The sequence below is a fragment of the Geotrypetes seraphini genome, chromosome 11 (genome assembly GCF_902459505.1).
Source record: "Geotrypetes seraphini chromosome 11, aGeoSer1.1, whole genome shotgun sequence".
NCBI classification, from domain to species: domain Eukaryota; kingdom Metazoa; phylum Chordata; class Amphibia; order Gymnophiona; family Dermophiidae; genus Geotrypetes; species Geotrypetes seraphini.
This window is the reverse complement of record NC_047094.1, coordinates 1,361,335-1,383,319: the sequence shown is the minus strand read 5'-3', so window position 1 is coordinate 1,383,319 and position 21,985 is coordinate 1,361,335. Positions and strand designations below refer to the sequence as shown.

At 42.9% G+C, this 21,985-nt stretch overlaps 1 protein-coding gene across 1 annotated transcript in view; it reads right to left on the bottom strand.

The window, feature by feature from the left end:
- EARS2 (glutamyl-tRNA synthetase 2, mitochondrial) overlaps nt 1-21,968 on the bottom strand; it is a 28,675-nt gene extending 6,707 nt beyond the window's left edge. The window contains exons 1-6 of the mRNA XM_033962956.1: nt 21,843-21,968; nt 14,530-14,685; nt 13,554-13,743; nt 4,879-5,351; nt 3,597-3,705; nt 1,036-1,189 (exon numbers count right to left, since the gene is read on the bottom strand). Of these exons, the coding sequence (XP_033818847.1) occupies nt 1,036-1,189; nt 3,597-3,705; nt 4,879-5,351; nt 13,554-13,743; nt 14,530-14,685; nt 21,843-21,945 (1,185 nt within the window). The 5' untranslated portion in view covers nt 21,946-21,968. The remainder of the gene's footprint in view (nt 1-1,035; nt 1,190-3,596; nt 3,706-4,878; nt 5,352-13,553; nt 13,744-14,529; nt 14,686-21,842) is intronic.
- Nucleotides 21,969-21,985: the final 17 nt, after the last annotated feature.

Here is a 21,985-nt window from a genome sequence, read left to right as displayed (position 1 = left end):
CCTGCTGCAGGGGGGGGGGGAGGTTGTTGGTTGGCAGCGAGAGAGACTGAACATCTCTCCTGAGTTTTTTTAAAGCGCATGTGTGCCCATCGCTATCACCAGCGGCCACCATTTCCAGTGGCCTTCAGCTCCAGTCAAGTTAGACATTATCCAGGCATCAGAGTGGCACAGTAGATCTTTAAAAAAGACATCAGGCAGTGTAGAGCCGGAAAACCCTGTGACCAAAGATCAGACAACCATGACCTGTTGTAGAAAATCTCTCACAGCTCTGGAATGCACTGCCAGAGGATGTGGTAACAGCGGTTAACGTAGATGGTTTTAAAAAAGGTTTGGACAAGTTCTTGGAAGAAAGGTCCATAGTCTGCTATTGAGACTGCTTGCCCTGGATTGGTAGCATGGAAAGTTGCTACTATTTGGTTTTTTGCAATAAATATGTTTAAAGGATTATTTTATAATCAGTTTATATTATGATATTTTGGTATCACTGTACCTAAGAACTCCTTTTCTTTTCATATGAAAATATTTTTATATCCTGTTTTTCTTTTTCTCACAAACCCAATTAGTAAGCCCTCAAGTGATAAACTAGGAGGATGGTACATCATACACAATGGACAATTGTCAGTGCATAGGACCTCACATAACATACGTTATCCCAAGTCCACATTCTGTTCAATTTTACCAATAATCATTTATACCATTGCCTCCATCCCATCCCTTATCTTTTTGTAGTTTTATAATCAATGTCTATGCTTCAATATCAATCAAGCTTATTGCATAAATAAACTACTATATATTTTCTCAATTTTTTTCAGTTAACAGTTTTGTTTTTCAAATCAGCAACACTTATCTTGTACAGCAAACTGCTGGTTAAATGAGCTTTAAACTGCCAGATACTTGTGACCTGGATTGGCCACTGTGGAAACAGGATACTGGGCTTGACCCAGTAGGGCAATGAACCGGCATGCATTTTTCATCACTTGTCATTTCAATACAAATCTGCTGAATGGAATGATACCCAATCAGAAAGCCTCTTACCTTACGCAACATGAGGGTTTTCTCGATATACCCCTTTTCCAGAACCTTAGGGTCCAGCAATTGGTCTCCATGAACCTTTTCCACTTCAGCCTGAAGCTCCCTCACAAGTTGAGGCCGCAGACTCTCCGATTCAATGTGGCGGCTCAGGTGAAACCTGGATGATGAAAGCAGACACCCTTGGCAATACAGTTGAAGCTGTCCTTAGGTGTAGACTAGATTATACACAGGTTGAAGGACAGACAGCAGAAGGTTGTGATAAATGAAATTCATGAGCAGAGAAGGGTCGGTTCTTTACAAGTTTAAAGGGGGGGGGGCAGAAGTTATAAGAGTCAAGATCTCTGGAGCTGTTCCCCTATTAGAGTAAATCTGGGGTGGGGAGTTTTGGTCTTGGCTCTCTTGTGGTCCTTTCTGCACTACGGGTAAATGTTGGTTATTAGTATTTTTGCCCCCTGAAGAGTTGGGGGATAGAGCAAATTTCTTACTTAGGACTGCTGTCAGCCATATTGTCTTTTTCATTTGTTGCCTGATGGGGCTCTTCAGCTTGGAAAAGAGTTGGCTGAGGGGAGATAGGATTGAAGTCTACAAATTCCTGAGTGGAGTAGAACGGGTACAAGTGGATTGATTTTTCGCTCCGTCAAAAATTACAAAGACTAGGAGATACTCCATGAAGTTACAGGAAAATACTTTTAAAACCACTAGGAGGAAATATTTTTTCACTCAGAGAATATTTAAGCTGTGGAACGTATTGCCAGAGGTTGTGCTAAGAGCGGATAGCGTAGCTGGTTATAAGAAAGGTTTGGACAAGTTCCTGGAGGAAAAGTCCATAGTCTTATTGAGAAAGACATGAGGGAAGCTACTTCTTGCCCTAGATCGGTAGCACGGAATGTTGGTACTCCGGGAATTCCAGAATCTTGCTACTCTTTGGGGATTCTTTATGGAATGTCACTACTATTTAGGGTTCCGGAATCTTGCTAATCTTTGAGATTCTGGAATGTTGCTACTCCTTGGGTTTTGGCCAGGTACTAGGGATCTGGATTGGCCACCGTAAGAATGGGCTACTGGTCTGGCCCGGTAAGGCTATTCTTACGTTCTTATGAGTGTCAAGAGTTTTTTCCGCCACGACAGGATAAAAAAGCCTAAAGCAGCTTTGTTAAAGGTGGGAGGGGGAGTTAATTTGTAGTTCTTTTCCAATATTTTAATTTTAGAATGTACACTGCTTTGCTCCAACATAATAGTTAAAAGTGGTATAGGAAAAGCAATGTACCTCATGAACAGCTCTTGAGAAAATTAAAAAGTCATGGGATTAAAAATCTAAGTAGAGTTCCATAACCAATGCTCTCCATGGAGAAAGGCAGCGAGTGGGGGGTCCCCACAGCTCCGATGCTAGGACGAGTGAAGTGATTATTTTGCTGATGTCACAAAGTTATTCAAAATGGTTAAATCACTAGAGGATTGTGAGAAGCTGCAATAGAAGCTTACGAGACCGGGCACCCAAAAATAGCATCAAAAGATAAAGATGTGCAAAGTGATGGACGTAGGGAAGGGAAACTGAAACAACAGATACATGAGGCAAGGTTCCAGTGTTCAGGAAAAGGATTTAGGTGTCATGGTCGATATGTTCATGCTTAGCAGTGGCTAGGAAAGCACCACAAGTCATCTCGCTCCTCACGGGATCTGCCCACTGCTTTATCACAGTTTGGCAGCTTAAATTAGTATTCAAAGACCATATCAATAACATAGTTAGAACATGCTTTTATAAACTACGCTTAATACGATCTATTGCCAAATTTCTTGAGCCAAAATCGCACAATATTTTGATTCACTCACTAGTAATAGCTAAAATGGATTATTGTAATTCTTTACTACTTAACATTACTCAAAAAGAAAAGCAAATTATCCAAAATACTGCTATTAAATTGATCTATAACGCTAGAAAATATGATCATGTTACACCGTTATTTATTGACGCTCACTGGCTCCCTATTAGCCATCGCATATGGTTGAAGGTTATGTTGCTTATATTTAAAACTTTGGCTTGCAACGAAGCCCAGTTTATATCAAGAATGCTAATTCCTCACAGCTCTGCGCGTACACTCAGATCATCTTTTCAAAATCTATTAGTTGTTCCTTCTCTAAAAATAATAGGTACACGAAGATCAGACATGTTTTCTGTAATCGGTCCCCAATGGTGGAACTCTTTGCCTCAACACATCAAAAACGAAAAAGATATCCCTTCTTTTAAAAAAACCTTTTTAAAGATGCTTTTATCATTTAAACCTTTTTTGACTTTTATGATATTTTTTTTCTTAACTACCCTGTTTCCTTTTGTTTTTTCCCTTATTTGTCTTTCTTGATATAACAGATGCATCTTTTTACCCTCCTCCCCTTCCAACTAATGTTTGTCCTGTCTTAATCTCAATGTTCATGTATTTTGTATTTTTTAAAACTCTATCCTATTTTATAATTATGTACATCGCTTTGTAAACAGATTCAGCGATTCATCAAATATTTAATAAACCTTGAAACCTTCCCAGATCCCTCTAATCACAACATTCTCTCACCTGTTAAATTCTGGCAGTTTCTCCAGATCTAAGCAAGCTGAATGTGTAGTAATTCTGCTGATATCAAACTCTGTCAAAAGCTCTTCCAGGACTCTGCCCATCCGATTTTCTAGAAAAGATCCATATATTACTTCCTTAGAAGGGGAAAAGGTCAAAGCCAGCTTGCTACAACTCCCAGCACTGGAGAGAAAGATGTGACACATGAAGACAGAATGAAATTATCAGTCACGTCTGAAAAAGGATCTGTCATCTCAAACACTCATTTTCTCTCTCACCATCATGCTCATCCTTTAAAAGACTTCATAACCCGAAAGACTCCAGTTTGCTCCAAAATCTTGGCAGCCACTAGAGATCCCCTTTTCTTAAAACACGAACAAATTGAAATAACATTTTTCTGAAGGCAAATGTTATTACCATCCATATTTGGGGTGAGAGAAGAAGGAGGACAACTCTTGGTGTAGAAACGTAATGAAGATTAACTGTGGCCAGCCACTGGGAAAGGCTTTCAGAGGACTTCTTCAAAAATAAGATAGGACCCTGCTCCCTCCTCAAATCCAAAACCCCGCTTCCTTTTTAGCCACGCCATCAAAACTCATTATCCCCCATCTTGCTATCTCCAGCCCAACAGGTGCCCGATATTTCTCACTTCTCCCCCCCACCCCTCAGCTACCTGAGATCTCCTTATCCCAGAGCCTGGCACCCTCCTGTCTTCAAGCCAGAGCCCAGTCCGTTGCTCTTCTCCCTCTGCCTCTCCAATGTAACCTGCATTAGGGGCCGACAAGATGTCTTTCTAACTTGGACTTTGTTGCTTATTGAGTGATTGACCAGCCACAACAACGTTTACTAATGTGTTAGTGAGTTAACATGTTTTATTGCATATTAGATCCCATTAATGTTGCCTTGCATTAGCAGAAGGAAGTCTGTCTGTTCTGGCTGATTTGTGGGAAGATGGAAAAACACACACATACATTTTGCTTGGTTTCTCTGCCTTTTGCCTCTGAAATATTGGGACAGTGCAAAAGTCCAGTATACATTATAATGGGCCATACGGTACTTCCTGGATCGGTAGCATGGAATGTTGCTACTCCTTGGGTTTTGGCCAGGTACTAGGGACCTGGATTGGCCACCGTGAGAACGGGCTACTGGGCTTGATTGGTCTGACCCAGTAGGGCTATTCTTATGGTACTTATTTGTCCTTCTCTCCTGTTGCACCCTCCCCCAAGAGAGCCTGAACTCACATATAACCTTACTCTGCCAAATAATTCAACATTTCTCCCATTACCTTTGAATCCTGAGCCATAGTTTGTCACTAAATCCAGCAAAGCTTCAGGCAGGTAACCTCTCTTGGCAAAATGTTCAACCAAAGTATCTCCCTGCCGCTTGGAGAGTTTGCTGCCATCCTTGTTAAGAAGTAAAGGGAGGTGGGCAAACTGAGGTGGGGTCCATTCAAGGGCCTTGTAGAGCAGAAGGTGTTTGGGTGTGGAGGTAAGCCACTCTTCTCCACGAAGCACATGGCTCACACGCATCTCATGATCATCAACAACGCAGGCAAGGTGGTATGTAGGGAAACCATCGCTCTTCATTATCACAAAGTCACCCTCCACACTTGCTACCTCGTTCTGGTAGCAGCCATATACCATATCCTGAAAAGGCTCCACCCCCTTTTCCATCTGGAAGCGGACCACGTATGGGGTCTTCTGTGTAAGCTTCTCTTCTGTTTGCTGCGCCGTCAAGTGTCTGCACCTGTTGTCATAACTTGAATAGCAGGAAAAAAAAAAGTTAAATCATTCCTCAATGTGAGAATCTGCAATAAGAAAGCATCATTCTTTGATTTTATCCTAACCAAAACATCATGGAAAATACTAATGATCTGCGTGGATAATGCCACATTACCACACATGAAGTGTTATAAAAGGCAAAACATCAAATGCTTTAATAAAAGGAGGAAGGAGCCTGTGTTCTGTCACGTTCAATTAAATGTTTCCAGATAACTTTTGAGACCCTATTTTTCAAGAAATTCCGGCAAATGAATTAGTACCGCTAGCTCCTTCCTACTCCCAATACCATTTCCTAATACCTTCCCATTTCCCCAAAGCAACCTCATCCACTCATTATTTCCTCTGGAAATTACCAGATATCTTTTTTGTAATTCTTTTGTAATCCGCCTTTATCCAGGAAGCTGCTAATTTACCTGGATTCAGGTTCAGGAGAAGTTCTACAGGATGAAAATTCATCTCTTAAGCTGTAAGAGAAGAGCTTCTCGTCCTGATGTGTAAAAATTGGACATAAAACACTACAGACTTTAAACAAAATCTTCGAGATTTATTATAATAAAGGCAAAGTAAATATCAAATTATAAAGTAGTTATGTGTTCAATTGAAAGAGATATGAACTCACATTACTTCTCCTATTCAAATCTCTTCAACAGAATCAGTCAAAGCTATACATGTTATCCTTTCTCTGACATTAACATACAATAGTCTGACGTGTAAGTTTCCTAAACACGTATATCCTGAGGAGCCTAGTTCATTTACAAAAATGTATTTTTCCCCAAATAATTATCCAAATTAACTCTTGATAGTCTGAACTAAAGATAAATTTCCAATGTAAAAAATAGACCAATAATTGCTCATTACATCCAATAGACAGATGTCAGTGTTACTCCTTTTCTCCATATAACAACTGACATTTGTAACCTGTCAACCATACATTATGTCAGTAGAAAGATTCTACTTCCTGGGTTATAAAAACAGACTTCCTAACATTTGTGTACACTCCTAATTAACTTTTTGTGTTCGTTATCTATAAGAAACAGTGGCTTTCACAAGGCACTCACATAATTATGTGTAAGTCTATATATAAAGACAGTTTTCCTGTTTCCTCCAAAATCTTTATCTTTCTCTTCCCTGATTATTTAAACAATGGAATATGGATTTACTTATGTCTTAGAAGTCACAAGTCAAACTTTTGAACTTCCTTAGTATTAGCTAAAATGTAGCATCAGCAATTTAAACTTTCCAATCCTTAATTACAATTGCCTCAGACTGTGTCACTATAGATCTATCCGAGTCCCAAATCTTTAATAGACACCTTATTTTAATTCATTCTTAACCTCAATTTTCTGTGACACCTTATCCATCGCACCTGTAAGATCAGAAATTCCTCAACACCTTGAACCACAAGGCAATGGTGGAATAGAAATCTCTAATGTAATGTAACTGGTCCAAGGAATGCAGCATCCAAAATGTTACCGAACACTCGGCCTTAGACTTGCTACTCTATTACCCAATTCTCGTCTTCTTTTAAATAGGGCTTATCCCATATTCATGAGCATGGAGAAAGTGTCTTAAGAACAGAAGAACTGTTGTACTTGGTCAGCCCAAAGGTTCATCTACCCAAGTCCTATTTCAAGCAGTGGCCAATCCAGGTTACAAGTACCTGGCAGGATCCCAAAAAGTGCCTACCCCCAGGGATTTCCCCGTTTCTACCTTATTAATGATTTCTGTGCATTTCTTCTAGGAATTTGGCCAAATCTTCCTGAATCCAGCTACACTAACCGCATTCACCAGCAACGAGTTCCAGAGCTTAACTATGAACTGAGTAAAAAACATATGTTGTCTAACATTTGGTTTTAAATGTGCTACTATGGAACTCATTTGCAAAAGACAAAAACGTCTCAAATGCAGCACAAAACACCAGATGGATGTTGTTCTTGGGAAAATGTCCAAGTTGTGATTTTTGAAACTGAGGTTTAAGATGGATTTTTTAACAGTTTCTCCAAATTGCAAGGGGGAGTGTTTTAGGCAGGTCAGAATTTGGGCCTTTTCCTGGGATAATGGAACAAAATCAAACTAGGGCAAAAATTAGGACTTTTTTTAACTTAGTCTAGAATAAAAAGGTGCCCTAACTCAGCAACTGACTACTGGAGGGATTAAGGCATGACCCCCGTATGTGGATTTAATGTATTGTATTGTATTAAGACCTTTGTTATTCGCTGAATGTCCAGCCTTCTTACAATGTAAACCGCCTAGAAGTCGCCTGACTATGGCGGTATAGAAAAATAAAATTATTATTATTATTATTAAGTTGGGGGAGAGGGGGGTCATGCCTTAATCCCTCCAGTAGTCAGTTGCTGAGTTAGGGCACCTTTTTATTCTAGACTAAGTTAAAAAAAGTCCTATTTTTCTATACCGCCATAGTCAGGCGACTTCTAGGTGGTTTACATTGTAAGAAGGCTGGACATTCAGCGAATAACAAAGGTCTTAATACAATACAATACATTAAATCCACATACAATACAATACAGTGAGTCTAAATACAATACAGTAGTCTAAATGGGAAACTTACATATTAAGGTCTTGCACATCGGGAAAGGGAACCCCATGTACAGCTATACGATGGGAGGAAGGGAGATGGGGAAAGGCACCCTAGAAAAAGACCTGGGGGTATTGGTGGATACAACAATGAAGCCAGCGGCGCAATGTGCAGCGGCCTCAAAGAAAGCGAACAGAATGCTGGGCATTATCAAAAAAGGTATCACTACCAGAACGAAGGAGGTCATCCTGCCATTGTATCGAGCAATGGTGCGACCGCATCTGGAATACTGTGTCCAATACTGGTCGCCGTACCTTAGGAAAGACATGGCGATACTTGAGAGGGTCCAGAGGAGAGCAACTAGGATGATAAAGGGAATGGAGAACCTTTCATATGCCGAAAGGTTGGACAAACTGGGGCTCTTTACCCTGGAAAAGCGGAGACTGAGAGGAGACATGATACAGACATATAAAATCATGAAAGGCATAGAGAGGGTGGATAGGGACAGATTCTTCAGACTAGCGGGGACAACAAAAACAAGAGGTCACTCAGAAAAACTGAGAGGGGACAGATTCAAAACGAATGCAAGGAAGTTTTTCTTCACTCAGAGGGTGGTGGACACCTGGAACACGCTTCCAAAGGAGGTAATAGGACAGAGTACAATACTGGGTTTCAAAAAGGGACTGGATGACTTCCTGAAAGAGAAGGGGATTACAGGGTATAGATAGAAGGTTACACTACAGGACAAAAGCGAAAAGCATATGTGAGTTTTAGGGTAGGAGCACTATCAGGTCCTGGACCTGAGGGGCCGCCGCGTGAGCGGACTGCCGGGCACGATGGACCTCCGGTCTGACCCGACAGAGGCAAGTCTTATGTTCTTATGTTCTTAATTGGTGATCTAAGGGTAATGAGTGTCTGAAAGATTTAGAACATCCATGAGAGGAGTCTTAGTGGGGGAGGGGACCGTTTTAGTCAATGAATTTTGCGAATAGGGCGGTTTTGATCGATTTGCGGAATGCATTATAAGTCATGTTTGGTTCGTTTATGTGGTTTTTCAGCCAGATTTGCTGTCTGTTCGCTTGGAACTTAAAGGTTCTGTCCATGAAGGATTTGTATCTGCAGCCTGTAATCTTTGGGTATGCAAAGATGTTTTTGTTTCTGGTCGTTCTTGTGGGGTTGTGTAGGATGAAGTGAGTTTGCAGGTATGAAGGTGCTAGTCCCCAGGCTTGCCTGAAACAGGTGCAAGCAAATTTGAATAGAATTCGCGCTTCTATTGGAAGCCAGTGCAGCTTTTTATAGTAGGGGCTGATGTGGTCGTTTTTTTCTTAGTCTGAAAATTAGGCGAACGGCAGTGTTTTGTATTAATCTCAGTTTTTTATTGTTTTTTGTGGGATGCACAGGTAGATGATGTTGCAGTAGTCAAGAATGGATAGGATCAGTGCCTGTACCAGCAACCTGAATGACGTTGGGTCAAAGTATTTTTTTATGGTCCTTAGTTTCCATAGCGTGTAAAAATATTTTTTCACTAGTGAGTTTGTGTGGTCAGTCATAGTTAGATGAGTGTCTAGGGTGATACCCAGTATTTTTATGTTTTTGGAAATTGGGTATTCGTGATTGTTTATTTTTATCGATGTTCTCGTGATTTTGTCATTAGGACTAGCCAGAAAGACTTTTGTTTTCTCTGCGTTTAGTTTTAGTTTGAAATTAGTGGTCCATTTATCGATTTCGGTCATTGTGTTTGAGAGGTTATCTACAATTTCTTTTGTGATGTCGTTTAAGGGTATAAGGATGGATATGTCGTCCGCGTAAATGTAGTGTATTAAGTTGAGTTTTTGTAGTAGGTGACCTAAGGAGGCGATATAGATATTGAAAAGTGTGGGTGATAGGGGGGAACCTTGAGGCACGCCTGAAGGGTTTTTCCATGGTTTGGAGTAGTTTCCATTGCTGATTACTCGGTAGGATCTGTTTGTTAGGAACTCTTGGAACCATTTCTTTGCCTTTCCCGAGATTCCCATTGCTTCAAGGCACAGTAGCATGATTTCATGGTCTACCAGGTCGAACGCGCTGCTGAGATCTAATTGTAGGATCAGTGCGCTTTTGCCTTTGCTAAAGAGATCATAAAGGTGGTTCAGCAAGGAGGCTAGGACAGTTTCTGTGTTGTATCCTTTTCTGAATCCTGATTGGTGTTCGCTAAGGAGGTTAAATTTGTCCAGGTAGTTGACTAATTGAAGGTTGACCAATCCTTCCTGTATCTTTGTGAAGAGGGGAATGCTTGCTATGGGTCTGAAATTGGGTGTCAGAGCTGAGGAGGCTTTCTGATCTTTGGGGATTGGAGTGATTAGTATGTGTCCCATTTTTTTGTTTAGTGTTCCGCTTGCAAGGGCGGATGTTAGCCATGCAAAAAGTTCCTTTTTAAATTCTAGGGGGGCAATTGTCATGATTTTAGGGGGACATGCATCAAGTAGGCAGTTAGATTTGGTGTACTTGTTAAATAAATTTAGGAACTGCTGCCAGTTTGGGTATTCGAGGTGGTCCCATAACATGTCTACTCTGGTGTCTTGGTCATGGGGTTCCAGGAATTGAAGAGCATTTGTTGTGGATGTGGGTAGAGTTGCTCTTAACTCGGTGATTTTATTTTGAAAGAAGTTGGCTAGGGTTTATGCCGATGGAGTGGGCTCAGTGTCCTTTTTCAGTATTTGTGTTGTATCGGTTATAGTTTTTACTAGTTTGAATAATTCTTTGCTGTTTATTTTTGAAGTACCAATTTTTTTTGCATAATGCTTAGTGCGTTTTTCTTTGATCAGATTTTTGTATATTTTCATTTTTTGTTTCCAGTTTGTCTTGTCTGAATCATTGTTTGTTTTTTGCCAGATTCTCTCCAATTTTCTTAGTTCCTGTTTGGTGGTTAGAAGTTCACAGTCAAACCATTCATTTGGTGGTCTATTTTTCTTTTTGTATGTTTTATATGGTGCTATTTGGTCTAAGAGTTCTTTGCTGTAAATTTCCCATTTTGTGGGGAAGTCCTGAATTTCATTGATTATGGGCTGTAACTCGTAGTGGGTCCAGAATTCGGTTGGGTTAATAATGCCACGGCTGGTTACTGTGTTCATATTGGCGTTTTTGTGTTTTTGTTGTGTATTCTGTTTTAGCCAGTGTAGATTGAACTTGCCAATGTAGTGGTCTGACCAGATACATTTATCCCAGGGTCCTGAGTGATATTGTATTTTGGGGGCTATTATTTCTTTGTGGGAGAAGGTGATTAAGTCTAGTTTGTGTCCTTTTTCGTGGGTTATTTCTGCGTCTGGGTTTGGAAAGTCCAGTGACATAAGGAGGTTGGCGATTTCAGTTATTTCTGGTTTTGTCTTTTGTTCTAGGTGAGTGTTTATGTCTCCCAGAAGCAAGTTGTATGAACCTTTTAGGTTAGATAACGTAAGGAATTCGGCGAATTCCTCTTTTGCGCTTGACCATTTTTTGGGTGGGATGTAGAATAGAGTTGTGATTAATGATTCTTCTAACTGTGCGTTAGTGATTTTGCAAGTTAGTATTTCGAGGTTATCTGAAGATTTGGAGTCGGTCTTGATGTAGTCGAAGTGATCTTTTAGGATGATCGCTAGTCCTCCTCCTTTTTTCCAGTTTCTTGATAGTGGGATAATTTTGTATCCCTGAGGTAGAATTTCTTTCATGATAGTGTCGGAGTCAGAGATCATCCATGTTTCTGTCAGAAACAGGAGATCAGGTTTTGTTTGTAGTATCCAATCATTTATTGTGTGGGCTTTGTTTCTCACGGAACGGGTGTTTAGGTAGTATCCCTTAATGTTTTCGTAACTGTTTGCTGTAGGGATTTCCGAATATGTTATCTTTTTTATGTTTCTGTTGCAGAACTTGTTCTTGTGTGGTTTGCGGTGTTTGCGGGTGGTGTTTAATACTGTGATTTGATGAAGGTCTTGTTTTGGCTGGTTTTGTAGGAGTTGGAGAGGGTTGGAGGGCTTAGTTAGTTCGACTGGTCTGAGCCAGGAGATGGGGTAGGTGTGCATAGGTTGGGGGAGTTGTCTTCATTGCCCCAGCATTTAGAGCATAATAGGTATAGGTATAGCCTTCCTAGTAGAACAGCAACCATCTCCCAGGACTAGGCTAGCAGTTAGTGCTGTGGACCATAGAGAGGGGACCCAGGTCCACATCCCCCACTCTAACTAGTACACTTGTGGTGGAAATTGTGAGCCTTCCAAAACCCACAAAAACCCAACAGTACCTTTGGATAGGAAACACCTGTAGGTTTTTAGGTGTTCCTGAAGGGTTCACAGTACAAAATGAGGCTGTTAATGTGAGATTTGTACCTGGGTCCCTCCCTTTATGTAAAATCCATCGCACTGACCACTTGGCTGCCACTCAGCCTCTATGTGTCCAGGTACTAAGAAAGGTACCACACAGCCATCCTTATAATTTCTCTCTCTAGGATTTTTTTTTAAAAATGGTACCTAAAGAAATACGTACCGAGCACAGAAACATCTAGCCATTAGGAATTTTTGAATCAAAAACATAAATGTTTTTCCAATTCAAAAATTGCTATGTTCAGGCTGCAAATTTTATTTTTTTAAATTCTGACTGCTGTCACTGTCTGGTTTTTCACACTTGCTCTTAGTTTTTAGATTTTAAGTTTATCTGAGTATACGGTTTCAGGACAATTTTGTCTATATTTATTAGGTCTTTTCAAGACTACCCGAAATAGAGATACCTTGTTATCCTTGTTTTTAACATTTTTCAAGACTTCCATTGACCATGATTTATGATATTTACCATGTCTTATATTTTTCATGTATACTAATTATGGTTCTGTATTTTAGATGGTTTTAATATATTTTGTTCGATTTAATCTTTTATATGATTTATCATATTCTGTATGTTTTATCATTTTAATAATTGTTTTATTTAATATGTTTATTTCAGTTTGGTATGTCCCCTGAGGAAGGCAGTGTTCTGCTGAAACCAGGATCCTATCTGGGACTTTTCATAGGAACTTTCAATAAAATACCTTGTGTTGTACTGTGACATCAGCTTTGCCTTTCTTTTGTTTTGCTTCTTGCTGTGCTGGGCAACAGAAGACTCTTCTTTTTCTGTTGAGAATTTTATTAGACATTTTTACCAGACTTGGACATCATATTGAAAATGGTTCTCTAAGTCAGTCTATGGTACACGCCCTTGTGTTAAATAATCAATTTGCCAGAGGAAATGGTAAGAGTGGATATCATTGCTGGTTTTAAGAAAGGTTTGGACAAATTCCTGGAGGAAAAGTCCATAGTCTGTTATTGAGAAAGACTTGCTTGCCCTGGATCGGTAGCATGGAATGTTGCTACTCCTTGGGTTTTGGCCAGGTAGTAATGATTGGGATTGGCCACCGTGAGAACGGGCTACTGGGCTTGATGGATCACTGGTCTGACCCAGTAGGGCTATTCTTATGTTCTTACTTTTCCACTCCAGTCAGGATTTTATAGAACTTTATCATTTCTCCCCTAAGCTGATGAGCCCCAATCTCTCTCTAGCCTTTCCATCCCCTTAATTATTCTGTGTATTCCTGGGCGAATGATGGCAATGGGAAGAGGGAAGTCTTTCCTGCCAAATTATGGAGATGCCTCTGACCCTTCTCACCGTGAGATTTGCTGGCTGCGAAGCGCCTCCTTTCTCAGCAGTTCCAGTCGCTGGGGGGTACAGAAGCAGCGGTACGCAGCCCCGCTTTCCAGAAGCTTCTCTGTAGCTTTGTGGTATAGCTCAAGGCGCTGGGACTGCTGATATGGTCCTACCGGGCCACCACGACGAGGGCTTTCATCTGGCGCAATACCTGTAGCAGAAGCAAATCACAACAGGGATAGTTTTATAAGAGGGTATCTAGACACAGTTCCCCAAAATTCACTTAACAAATTTATATTATTAGAAAACTTAATATCCTGTGTTTATCAACATGCAATGTAAGCTTTGTTTTTCTTCTATTGCTTGATGATAGTTTATCATGTACTGTGGCTTTTTATGTAGCACTTTTGTATGTACAAAAAAAACAATATTAAGGAGTGGAGGAAACCTAAGACAAACACTACGATCCCCTTTTTTTTAAACTGCACTAGCAGTTTTTAGTGCGGGGAGCCACGCTGCTCCCGACACTCACAGAGTTCCTATGAGTGTTGGGAGCAGCGCGAGGCATTCAGCGTGGCTCCCGGCGCTAAAAAGTACTAGCGAAGGAGGCCTAAATTGAAACCTCCCCACCAAAATATGTTTTCTCATAGCAGAGAAGGAAAAAGCCTCAGACCATGGCTCTACCACACACACATCCCAGGCACAAAAAAGCTTCAGTGCTCCTTGTGAAATCTTGTAGACCCCCCCCCCCCTTTTTTTTAATACATAACACAGCTCCCTCTGGAGGCTAGCTTTTCATGGCAGTTCTTATGTTGTTGTTTTTAAATTGTAAGTAATTTAGATTTTTTTTTTAAGGAAGATTGTACATTTAAAAATGCATCACAGACTCGCTATATCCCTTACACTCAAAGGAGCACTTGTGAAGCAGCTCCTCCCTCTAGCATGCCACTAGCTCAGCTTTTACACAACAACGATGAATGCTTCCCTTATCACGCACCAGCCCATTCCAGCATGTCCTCTATGCTCTCAGCAGCCCCTGGCACCAGACGGCTCTGGTCTGTGTCTTCCAGTCTCAGGATAAAACTCCCTTTGTGCTTTCTGGCAAAAATGTAATTATACAATGCAGTGCGGAGGCCTCCCAAGTGCAAAAAACCTGTCGAGAAAGGAAGAAACATCACAAAGGTCATGAGAAGCAGCAGAGGGGATTCAGCTTTCTATGGATCCAAAAAGAGAGAGGGGGGGGGAGCCACCGTATTCTCTCACTATCGCTGCAGCATGAAAAGCAACAGCAAGAGTTTGGGTGATCCCAGACTCATGCCTTGCTCAAGCATTTCTAGGTATACATACCAATAACTTTGTGAGCTGTACAAAAGCTCTAAAAAGTGTATTTATGGATTTAATTGGCTCCATACTGTAAAAGCAAACCGAGTAGACAATACATAAAATTGCTAAAAAAAAAGATTAGAAAAATTAATTAAGCACAAGTCAATTGAGTGGGAGAGGTGAAAAGGTACCAAACGATTGAGAACACAGAGAATCCAAGAGAGCATGAAGAGGCTGAGTTAAAATATGGTAGACAAGAACAGAAGAGAAATTATGATGGGCTGAATTTTGCTACCGTGGTAGTTAAGCGCAGGAAGTTTAAAAAGAGCGCGCTTTGTTGGGTGCAAGCGACCAGAAAGTACAGTTACTTACTGTAACAGGTGTTATCCAGGGACAGCAGGCAGCTATTCTCACATATGGGTGACATCATCGACGGAGCCCGGTTGCAGACACCTCACAAGCAGACTTGCTTGAAGAAACTCAAAGTTTCGAGTCGCCCGCACCGCGCATGCGCGAGTGCCTTCCCGCCCAGCGCAGGGCGCGTCTCCTCAGTTCAAATAAGGGAGAAGGGTGGGTTGTGAGAATAGCTGCCTGCTGTCCCTGGATAACACCTGTTATGGTAAGTAACAGTGCTTTATCCCAGGACAAGCAGGCAGGTATTCTCCCATATGGGTGACCTCCAATCTAGTGTTGGCAAGTTAGGAGAATACATTTTGTAATACTGTTTGGCCAAACTGTCCATCCCGTCTGGAGAAAGTATCCAGACTATAGTGAGAAGTGAAGGTATGAACCGAGGACCAAGTAGCAGCTCTACAAATTTCCTCAATAGGTGTAGATCTGAGGATAGCTACTGAAGCTGCCATTGCTCTGATTTTATGGGCTGTTACTTTACTGTGAAGGGGTAATCCAGCCTGGGCATAGCAGAAAGAGATACAAGCCGCCATCCAGTTGGAGATGGTACGCTTAGAGATAGGACGTCCCAACTTGTTCGGATCAAAGGAGAGAAAAAGTTGAGGAGCAGTTCTGTGTGGTTTGGTGCGTTCCAAGTAGAAGGCCAAAGGATCGGGGAGACTTCACCTCGGAGACGTGGGCAGCTGAAGCCGATGTACGAATAGGACTAGAGGCTGTAGATCGAAGCTCCAGAGGCTTGGTGGAGGAACCTCGATGCACTCTCAAAGACTCTGCTCCTTGTATAGAGTGTGAGGATTCTCGTCGAGGCACTCGCAAAGAATCTGCTCCTTGCTTTACGTGCTTGGATGCCAGACCAGACACTCGCAGAGACTCTGTTCCCTGCAAAGAGTGTGTAAGTTCAGACTGGGGCAAAGGAAGCGGTTCGACCTCGCGGGAGTCTGCTGAATGCCCAGGCTGGATAAGAGGAAGCAGTTTTAGTCCCATATTTGTAAGGAACTGAATAAACTGCTTCTCTAACATGGTCTGGAAAGAAGCCAGCAAGGATGGATCCGCGTCTGAAACTGGATCACCTGCTTTGGCTGGAGGTTCCTTCGAGGTAGTGTGAGCGTGCTTCGACTTGGGAGTCTTAGACACTTTAATCACTACCGGCGGAACCGATTCCTGAGCTATCTGACCTGAAGAAACAGGGGAAGATACAGCAGATGACGTCGAAACAAGAGCCGCTGCAAACGACGAAGGTCTGATGAGGCTTGAGGTGGAAGCAGTAGGCGCAGAAGGAGCCTCAGTGGGAGTCGAGGCTGAAGATGCCTTTGAAGTCGAGGGATCCGTAGAAGACTCCATCTCGAAGAGCTTGTCCACCAAAATGCAACGACACTTAAAAGCACAAGGCTGAAGTGTTTGGCAAGGCAGGCAAGACCTAAGATGATGTTTTGGCCCAAGGCACTTGAGGCAGCGTCCGTGAGGGTCCATAAGAGAGATCGTACACTGACACTTGCTACACCTCTTGAAGCCCGCAGCAGGCCGGGACATAGAAGGAAAAATAGCCGCCGCAAAACCGAAGCCCTCGGGCTGCGGCCGAGCGGCCTCTCCCGGAAAACGAACGGAAGAAGAAAAATTATTATTTTTTTTTTAACTAAAATAAAATTAATAAACTAAAATAGCGATCCGTGAGGAAAAAAACACAAACCGCGGTTGAGAGAAGGCACAAAGGGATGAAGTTAAACGCAGAGAGTCAAAGACGGACTTCTCGGCTCTGCGGAAAACTGAGAACTGAGGAGACGCGCCCTGCGCTGGGCGGGAAGGCACTCGCTCGCGCATGCACAATGCGGGTGATTCGAAACTTCAAGTTTCTTCAAGCAAATCTGCTTGTGAGGCGTCTGCATCCGGGCTCCGTCGATGACGTCACCCATATGTGAGAATACCTGCCTGCTTGTCCTGGGATAATACAGTAGAAAAAGGAGCAGAGAGAAACTGGAGAATGTGAAGGAAGCAGTGAAGCAACTCTGAAGACAGGAGACACTGGGGGGAGAAAGCAGTGAATTTCCAAATTGTGAAGAAGCTGGAAACAGGGTGGAAAGAAAGTAAATATGAGTCTAGCGGCAACATTGACTTCCGAGCTACTCCCTGCTCCGCTTCACCTCTTTTGGCTCTCCGTATCTATCCATACCGGTATTTGAAAGCTGTTCAGCTACTTGACTTCTTTTCGTATTACCTTACCATAATTGTATTTGACTCTGACCTGGTCATGGACTTGTATCCTGACCTTTCATGTACGGTCTTCTACCCAATTCCTGTTAACCGCATCGAACTTCATGGTGTATTGCAGTGTACAAATAAAACTTTATGTTATAAAGGGCTGTGAATCAGGAAAACCAGGGTTCTAATCCCACTTCTTCCAGTCTAATAGTGTCATTTTGGGTTCAGGTTTGGACACACAGAAAGTCCAGAGAAGGGGCAAGAGCTGGACAGGACAAGCTATGAGGTTAAGCTATAGGAAACCTAGAGAACAGAGACAGGGCTTCAGTTACAAGGTCAGTGGGCTGGGTTAAGTTAGGACTGTGTGGGAGAAAAACTGGGGAGGTGTCAGGGCTGGTATCTGGGAGCACAAGGGAATTGATGGAAAATGGGGTTTATTGTTACCATTTCAGGGTGGAAAAAAAAAAATCAGATTTTTCAATTTAAATTGTGATTTTTAAAAAAATAAAATGCTTTTTTTGAGGAAAAATTTATCTAAGGATGGTTTCCTATTTAAGATACATTATAGTCCAAAAGTTATTCATCATGAAATAAGCCACTGCTTGCCCTGGGAATCTTGCTACTCTACGGGGAGTCCGCATGGACTGTTGCTACTCTTTGGGTTTTGGCCACTGTCAAGCCCAGTAGCCCGTTCTCATGGTGGCCAATCCAGGTCCCTAGTACCTGGCCAAAACCCAAGGAGTAGCAACATTCCAGAATCTCAAAGAGTAGCAAGATTCCAGAACCCCAAATAGGAGAAACATTCCATGCTAAATTCCCAAAGAGAAGCAAGATTCCGGAACCCCAAATAGAAGCAACATTCCATGCAGAATCCCCAAGAGTAGCAAAATTCCAGAACCCCAAATAGGAGCAACATTCCATGCAGAATCCCCAAAGAGTAGCAAGATTCCAGAACCCCAAATAGGAGCAACATTCCGATCCCAAAGAGTAGCAAAATTACGGAACCCCCAAATAGGAGCAACATTCCATGCAGAATCCCCAAAGAGTAGCAAAATTCTGGAACCCAAAAAGGAGCAAGATTCTGGAATCCCCAGAGTAGCAACATTTCATGCAGAATCCCCAGAGTAGCAAAATTCTGGAACCCCAAATAGAAGAAACATTCTATGCAGAATCCCCAAATAGGAACAACATTCCGGAACCCCAAATAGGAAAACATTCCATGCAGATTCCCCAAATAGGAGCAACATTCCGGAACCCCAAATAAGAGCAACATTCCATGCAGAATCCCCAAAGAGTAGCAAGATTCCGGAACCCTAAATAGGAGCAACATTCCATGCAGAATCCCCAAAGAGTAGCAAGATTCCGGAACCCCAAATAGGAGCAACATTCCATGCAGAATCCCCAAAGAGTAGCAAGATTCCGGAACCCCAAATAGGAGCAACATTCCATGCAGAATCTCCAAAGAGTAACAAGATTCCGGAACCCCAAATAGGAGCAACATTCCATGCAGAATCCCCAAAGAGTAGCAAGATACCGGAATCCCCAGAGTAGAATCCCCAAAGAGTAGCAAAATTACGGAACCCCAAATATAAGGTGACCATACGTCCCGTTTTGAACAGGACAGTCCCTTTTTCACATCCTCTGTCCCGTTGTCCCCACTCACAGCTTCGGGACGCCCAAAATGTCCCATTTTCAGAGAGGGCGTCCCAAAGCTGTGAGTGGGGACAATGGGACAGGGGATCGCAGCCTCCTATCTCTCCCTCCCGACCCTCTCAGCGAGTTGACAACCTCCCTCCAGTAGCTTCGGCAGCCGCAGCAAGCTAAACAGGCTGCTTCGCGGCTTTCTACTGCCGGTGAAGCGTCACTGATGACATCATCAGTGACGCGGCAGAGGGATTCGCAGGCAGGAGAAAGCTGCAAAGCAGCCTGTTTAGCTTGTTGCGGCTGCCGACGCTACTGGAGGGAGGTTGTCAACTCGCTGGGAGGGTCGGGAGGGAGAGATAGGAGGGTCAGTGGGGTTCGGCTGGGAGAGGGGGAGAAGCGGTCTGCCTCGGTGCTCCATTACCTTCTTCGGGCAGCAGCAGCATTTACAATTCGCTGCTGTTGCCAGCTTCGGGCCTTGCTCTCTGCCAGGTCCTGCCTACTTCCTGTTTTCATGAAGACAGGACCCGACAGAGAGGAAAGCCTGAAGCCGGCAACAACAGTGAATTGTGAATGCTGCTGCTGCCCGATGAAGTTCTTGGGTGACAAGGAGGAAAGGGAACAGAGGGGGAGAGAATTGGGGAGAGTGTTGAAGGAAGATGAGGGAGGGAATGAAAGGAAATGCCAGGGCTTGGAGAGAAGGAGGAAGGTATGCCAGCAAAAGGGAAAAGGAAGGAGATGTCAGAGCATGGAGGGGGAGGGAGATATGGAAGAAAAGGAAAGGAGAGAGATGCCGGGAATCAGGGAAGGGATGATGCCAGACCATGGGGGAAGGAAAGAAAGGAGAAGAGAGAGATGCCAGAGCATAAGGGAGGGGGTGGAGACATAGAGAGAAAAACGGAGAGGTGACAGAGCTGAAATTAATCATGTACAAAAGAGAGAAGGGGCATGGGATAGATAGTTTATGGAAGGAGCATAGAAAAAGGGAAGATGCCATATGGAAGAGAGAGGACGGACACTGGATGGAAAGAGCACAGAGGGCAGTGAATGGAAGGGGCGAGACAGAGGGTGAACAGTAGATGGAAGGGATAGAGAGAGGGAAACAGACACTGAATGGAAGTATGGGGGAGAGGAGGGACAGCCGCTGAATGGAAGTGTGAGGGACAGGGGGAGCAGACACTGGAAGGAAGTGGGGAGGAGAAAGAAAAAAGGGCACATGCAGGATTGAGGGAAGAGGATAGAGTTAGTTACTGGAAGGGGTGAGGGAAAGAGGTGGCAAGCTATAGGTAGACACAGTGAAAGAGGGAAATTGAGGATTGAATAGTAAGAAAGAATTTAGACAGAGGCAGAAAATAAATTGAGAAGGAAGACCAGGGAAGAACAGGAGGAAGGGAGCGGAGAGAGAGATGCCAGAGCAGGGGAGAAGGAGAGGAGACAGATACCAGACCTGGGAGGAGGAAAAGAGGAAGGAGACAGATACTAGATCCGAGGGGAAAAAAGGGAGGAGAGAGATATGCTAAAATCTGCTGGGAGGGAAGAAGGAGAGAAAGAGGCAGAGAAAAGGGGGGGGGGGGGTTGTAAGCACATTAGAAAGACTATAGAGAAAAAGGCTTTGACGAAAGTGGAAAGACAGGAGGCAGATGCATGACTATGGGAGGTTCAAACAGAGGGGGAGAGAGAGGAAGACCAGGAACAAAGGTAGAAAGGAGAACTTACACTGAATCTGGGGAGGGTAACAGAGGGAAAAGAGAGAGAGACCTGGACCCAAAGGGGATGGGGCTGGATTCTGAAAGAAATGTTGAAAGCAAAAGAAAGAAAGATTGGATGCACAGTCAGAAGGAAGTGCAACCAGAGGCTCATGAAATCACCAAACAAAGGTAGGAAAAATGATTTTATTATCAATTTAGTGATCAAAATGTGTCTGTTTTGAGAATTTATATCTGCTGTCTATATTTTGCACTCTATTTGTCTATTTTTCTATAGTTACTGAGGTGACATTGCATATTTTAAAGTAATCTGCCTTACCATCTTTGAAAAAACCCTGAAACTCATAAATGATAATTACTATTCTCTGCGTACAGTGTGCATTGTGTGTTTTTTTTTTAAATATATTTAATGTTTACCATTATGAATTAATAAGATATTGTGTATACAAGAAAATGAATGGAAGAAATTGGGGGTGGGATTGGGGGCGGGACTGAATATTAATAGATGTCCCTTTTTGATGAAAAAAATAAATGGTCACATTACCCAAATAGGATCCCCGAAGAGTAGCAACATTCCAGAACCCCAAATAGGAGCAACATTCAAAGAGAAGCAAGATTCTAGAATCCCCAGAGCAGCAACATTCCAGAACCCCAAATAGGAGCAACATTCAAAGAGAAGCAAGATTCTAGAATCCCCAGAGCAGCAACATTCCAGAACCCCAAATAGGAGCAACATTCAAAGAGAAGCAAGATTCTAGAATCCCCAGAGCAGCAACATTCCAGAACCCCAAATAGGAGCAACATTCAAAGAGAAGCAAGATTCTAGAATCCCCAGAGCAGCAACATTCCAGAACCCCAAATAGGAGCAACATTCAAAGAGAAGCAAGATTCTAGAATCCCCAGAGCAGCAACATTCCATGCTACTGATCCAGGGCAAGCAGTGGCTTCCCTCATGTCTTTCTCAATAACAGACTACGTCCCTTGTGGGGTTTGAATTCACGCAAGCCCGCTAGATAGATCCGGCGCTCGGTACCTGTCGGACTCGGCCCAAAGCGGACTCGAACGCCGGGCGCCGAACAGAAGCGTCGCACCTGCAGCAGCCACATCCTGGACGGCAGTGAGCGGCCTCCCGACATGCACCGCGCACTCCTGTCTAGTGCGCATGCGCAGTGGGCG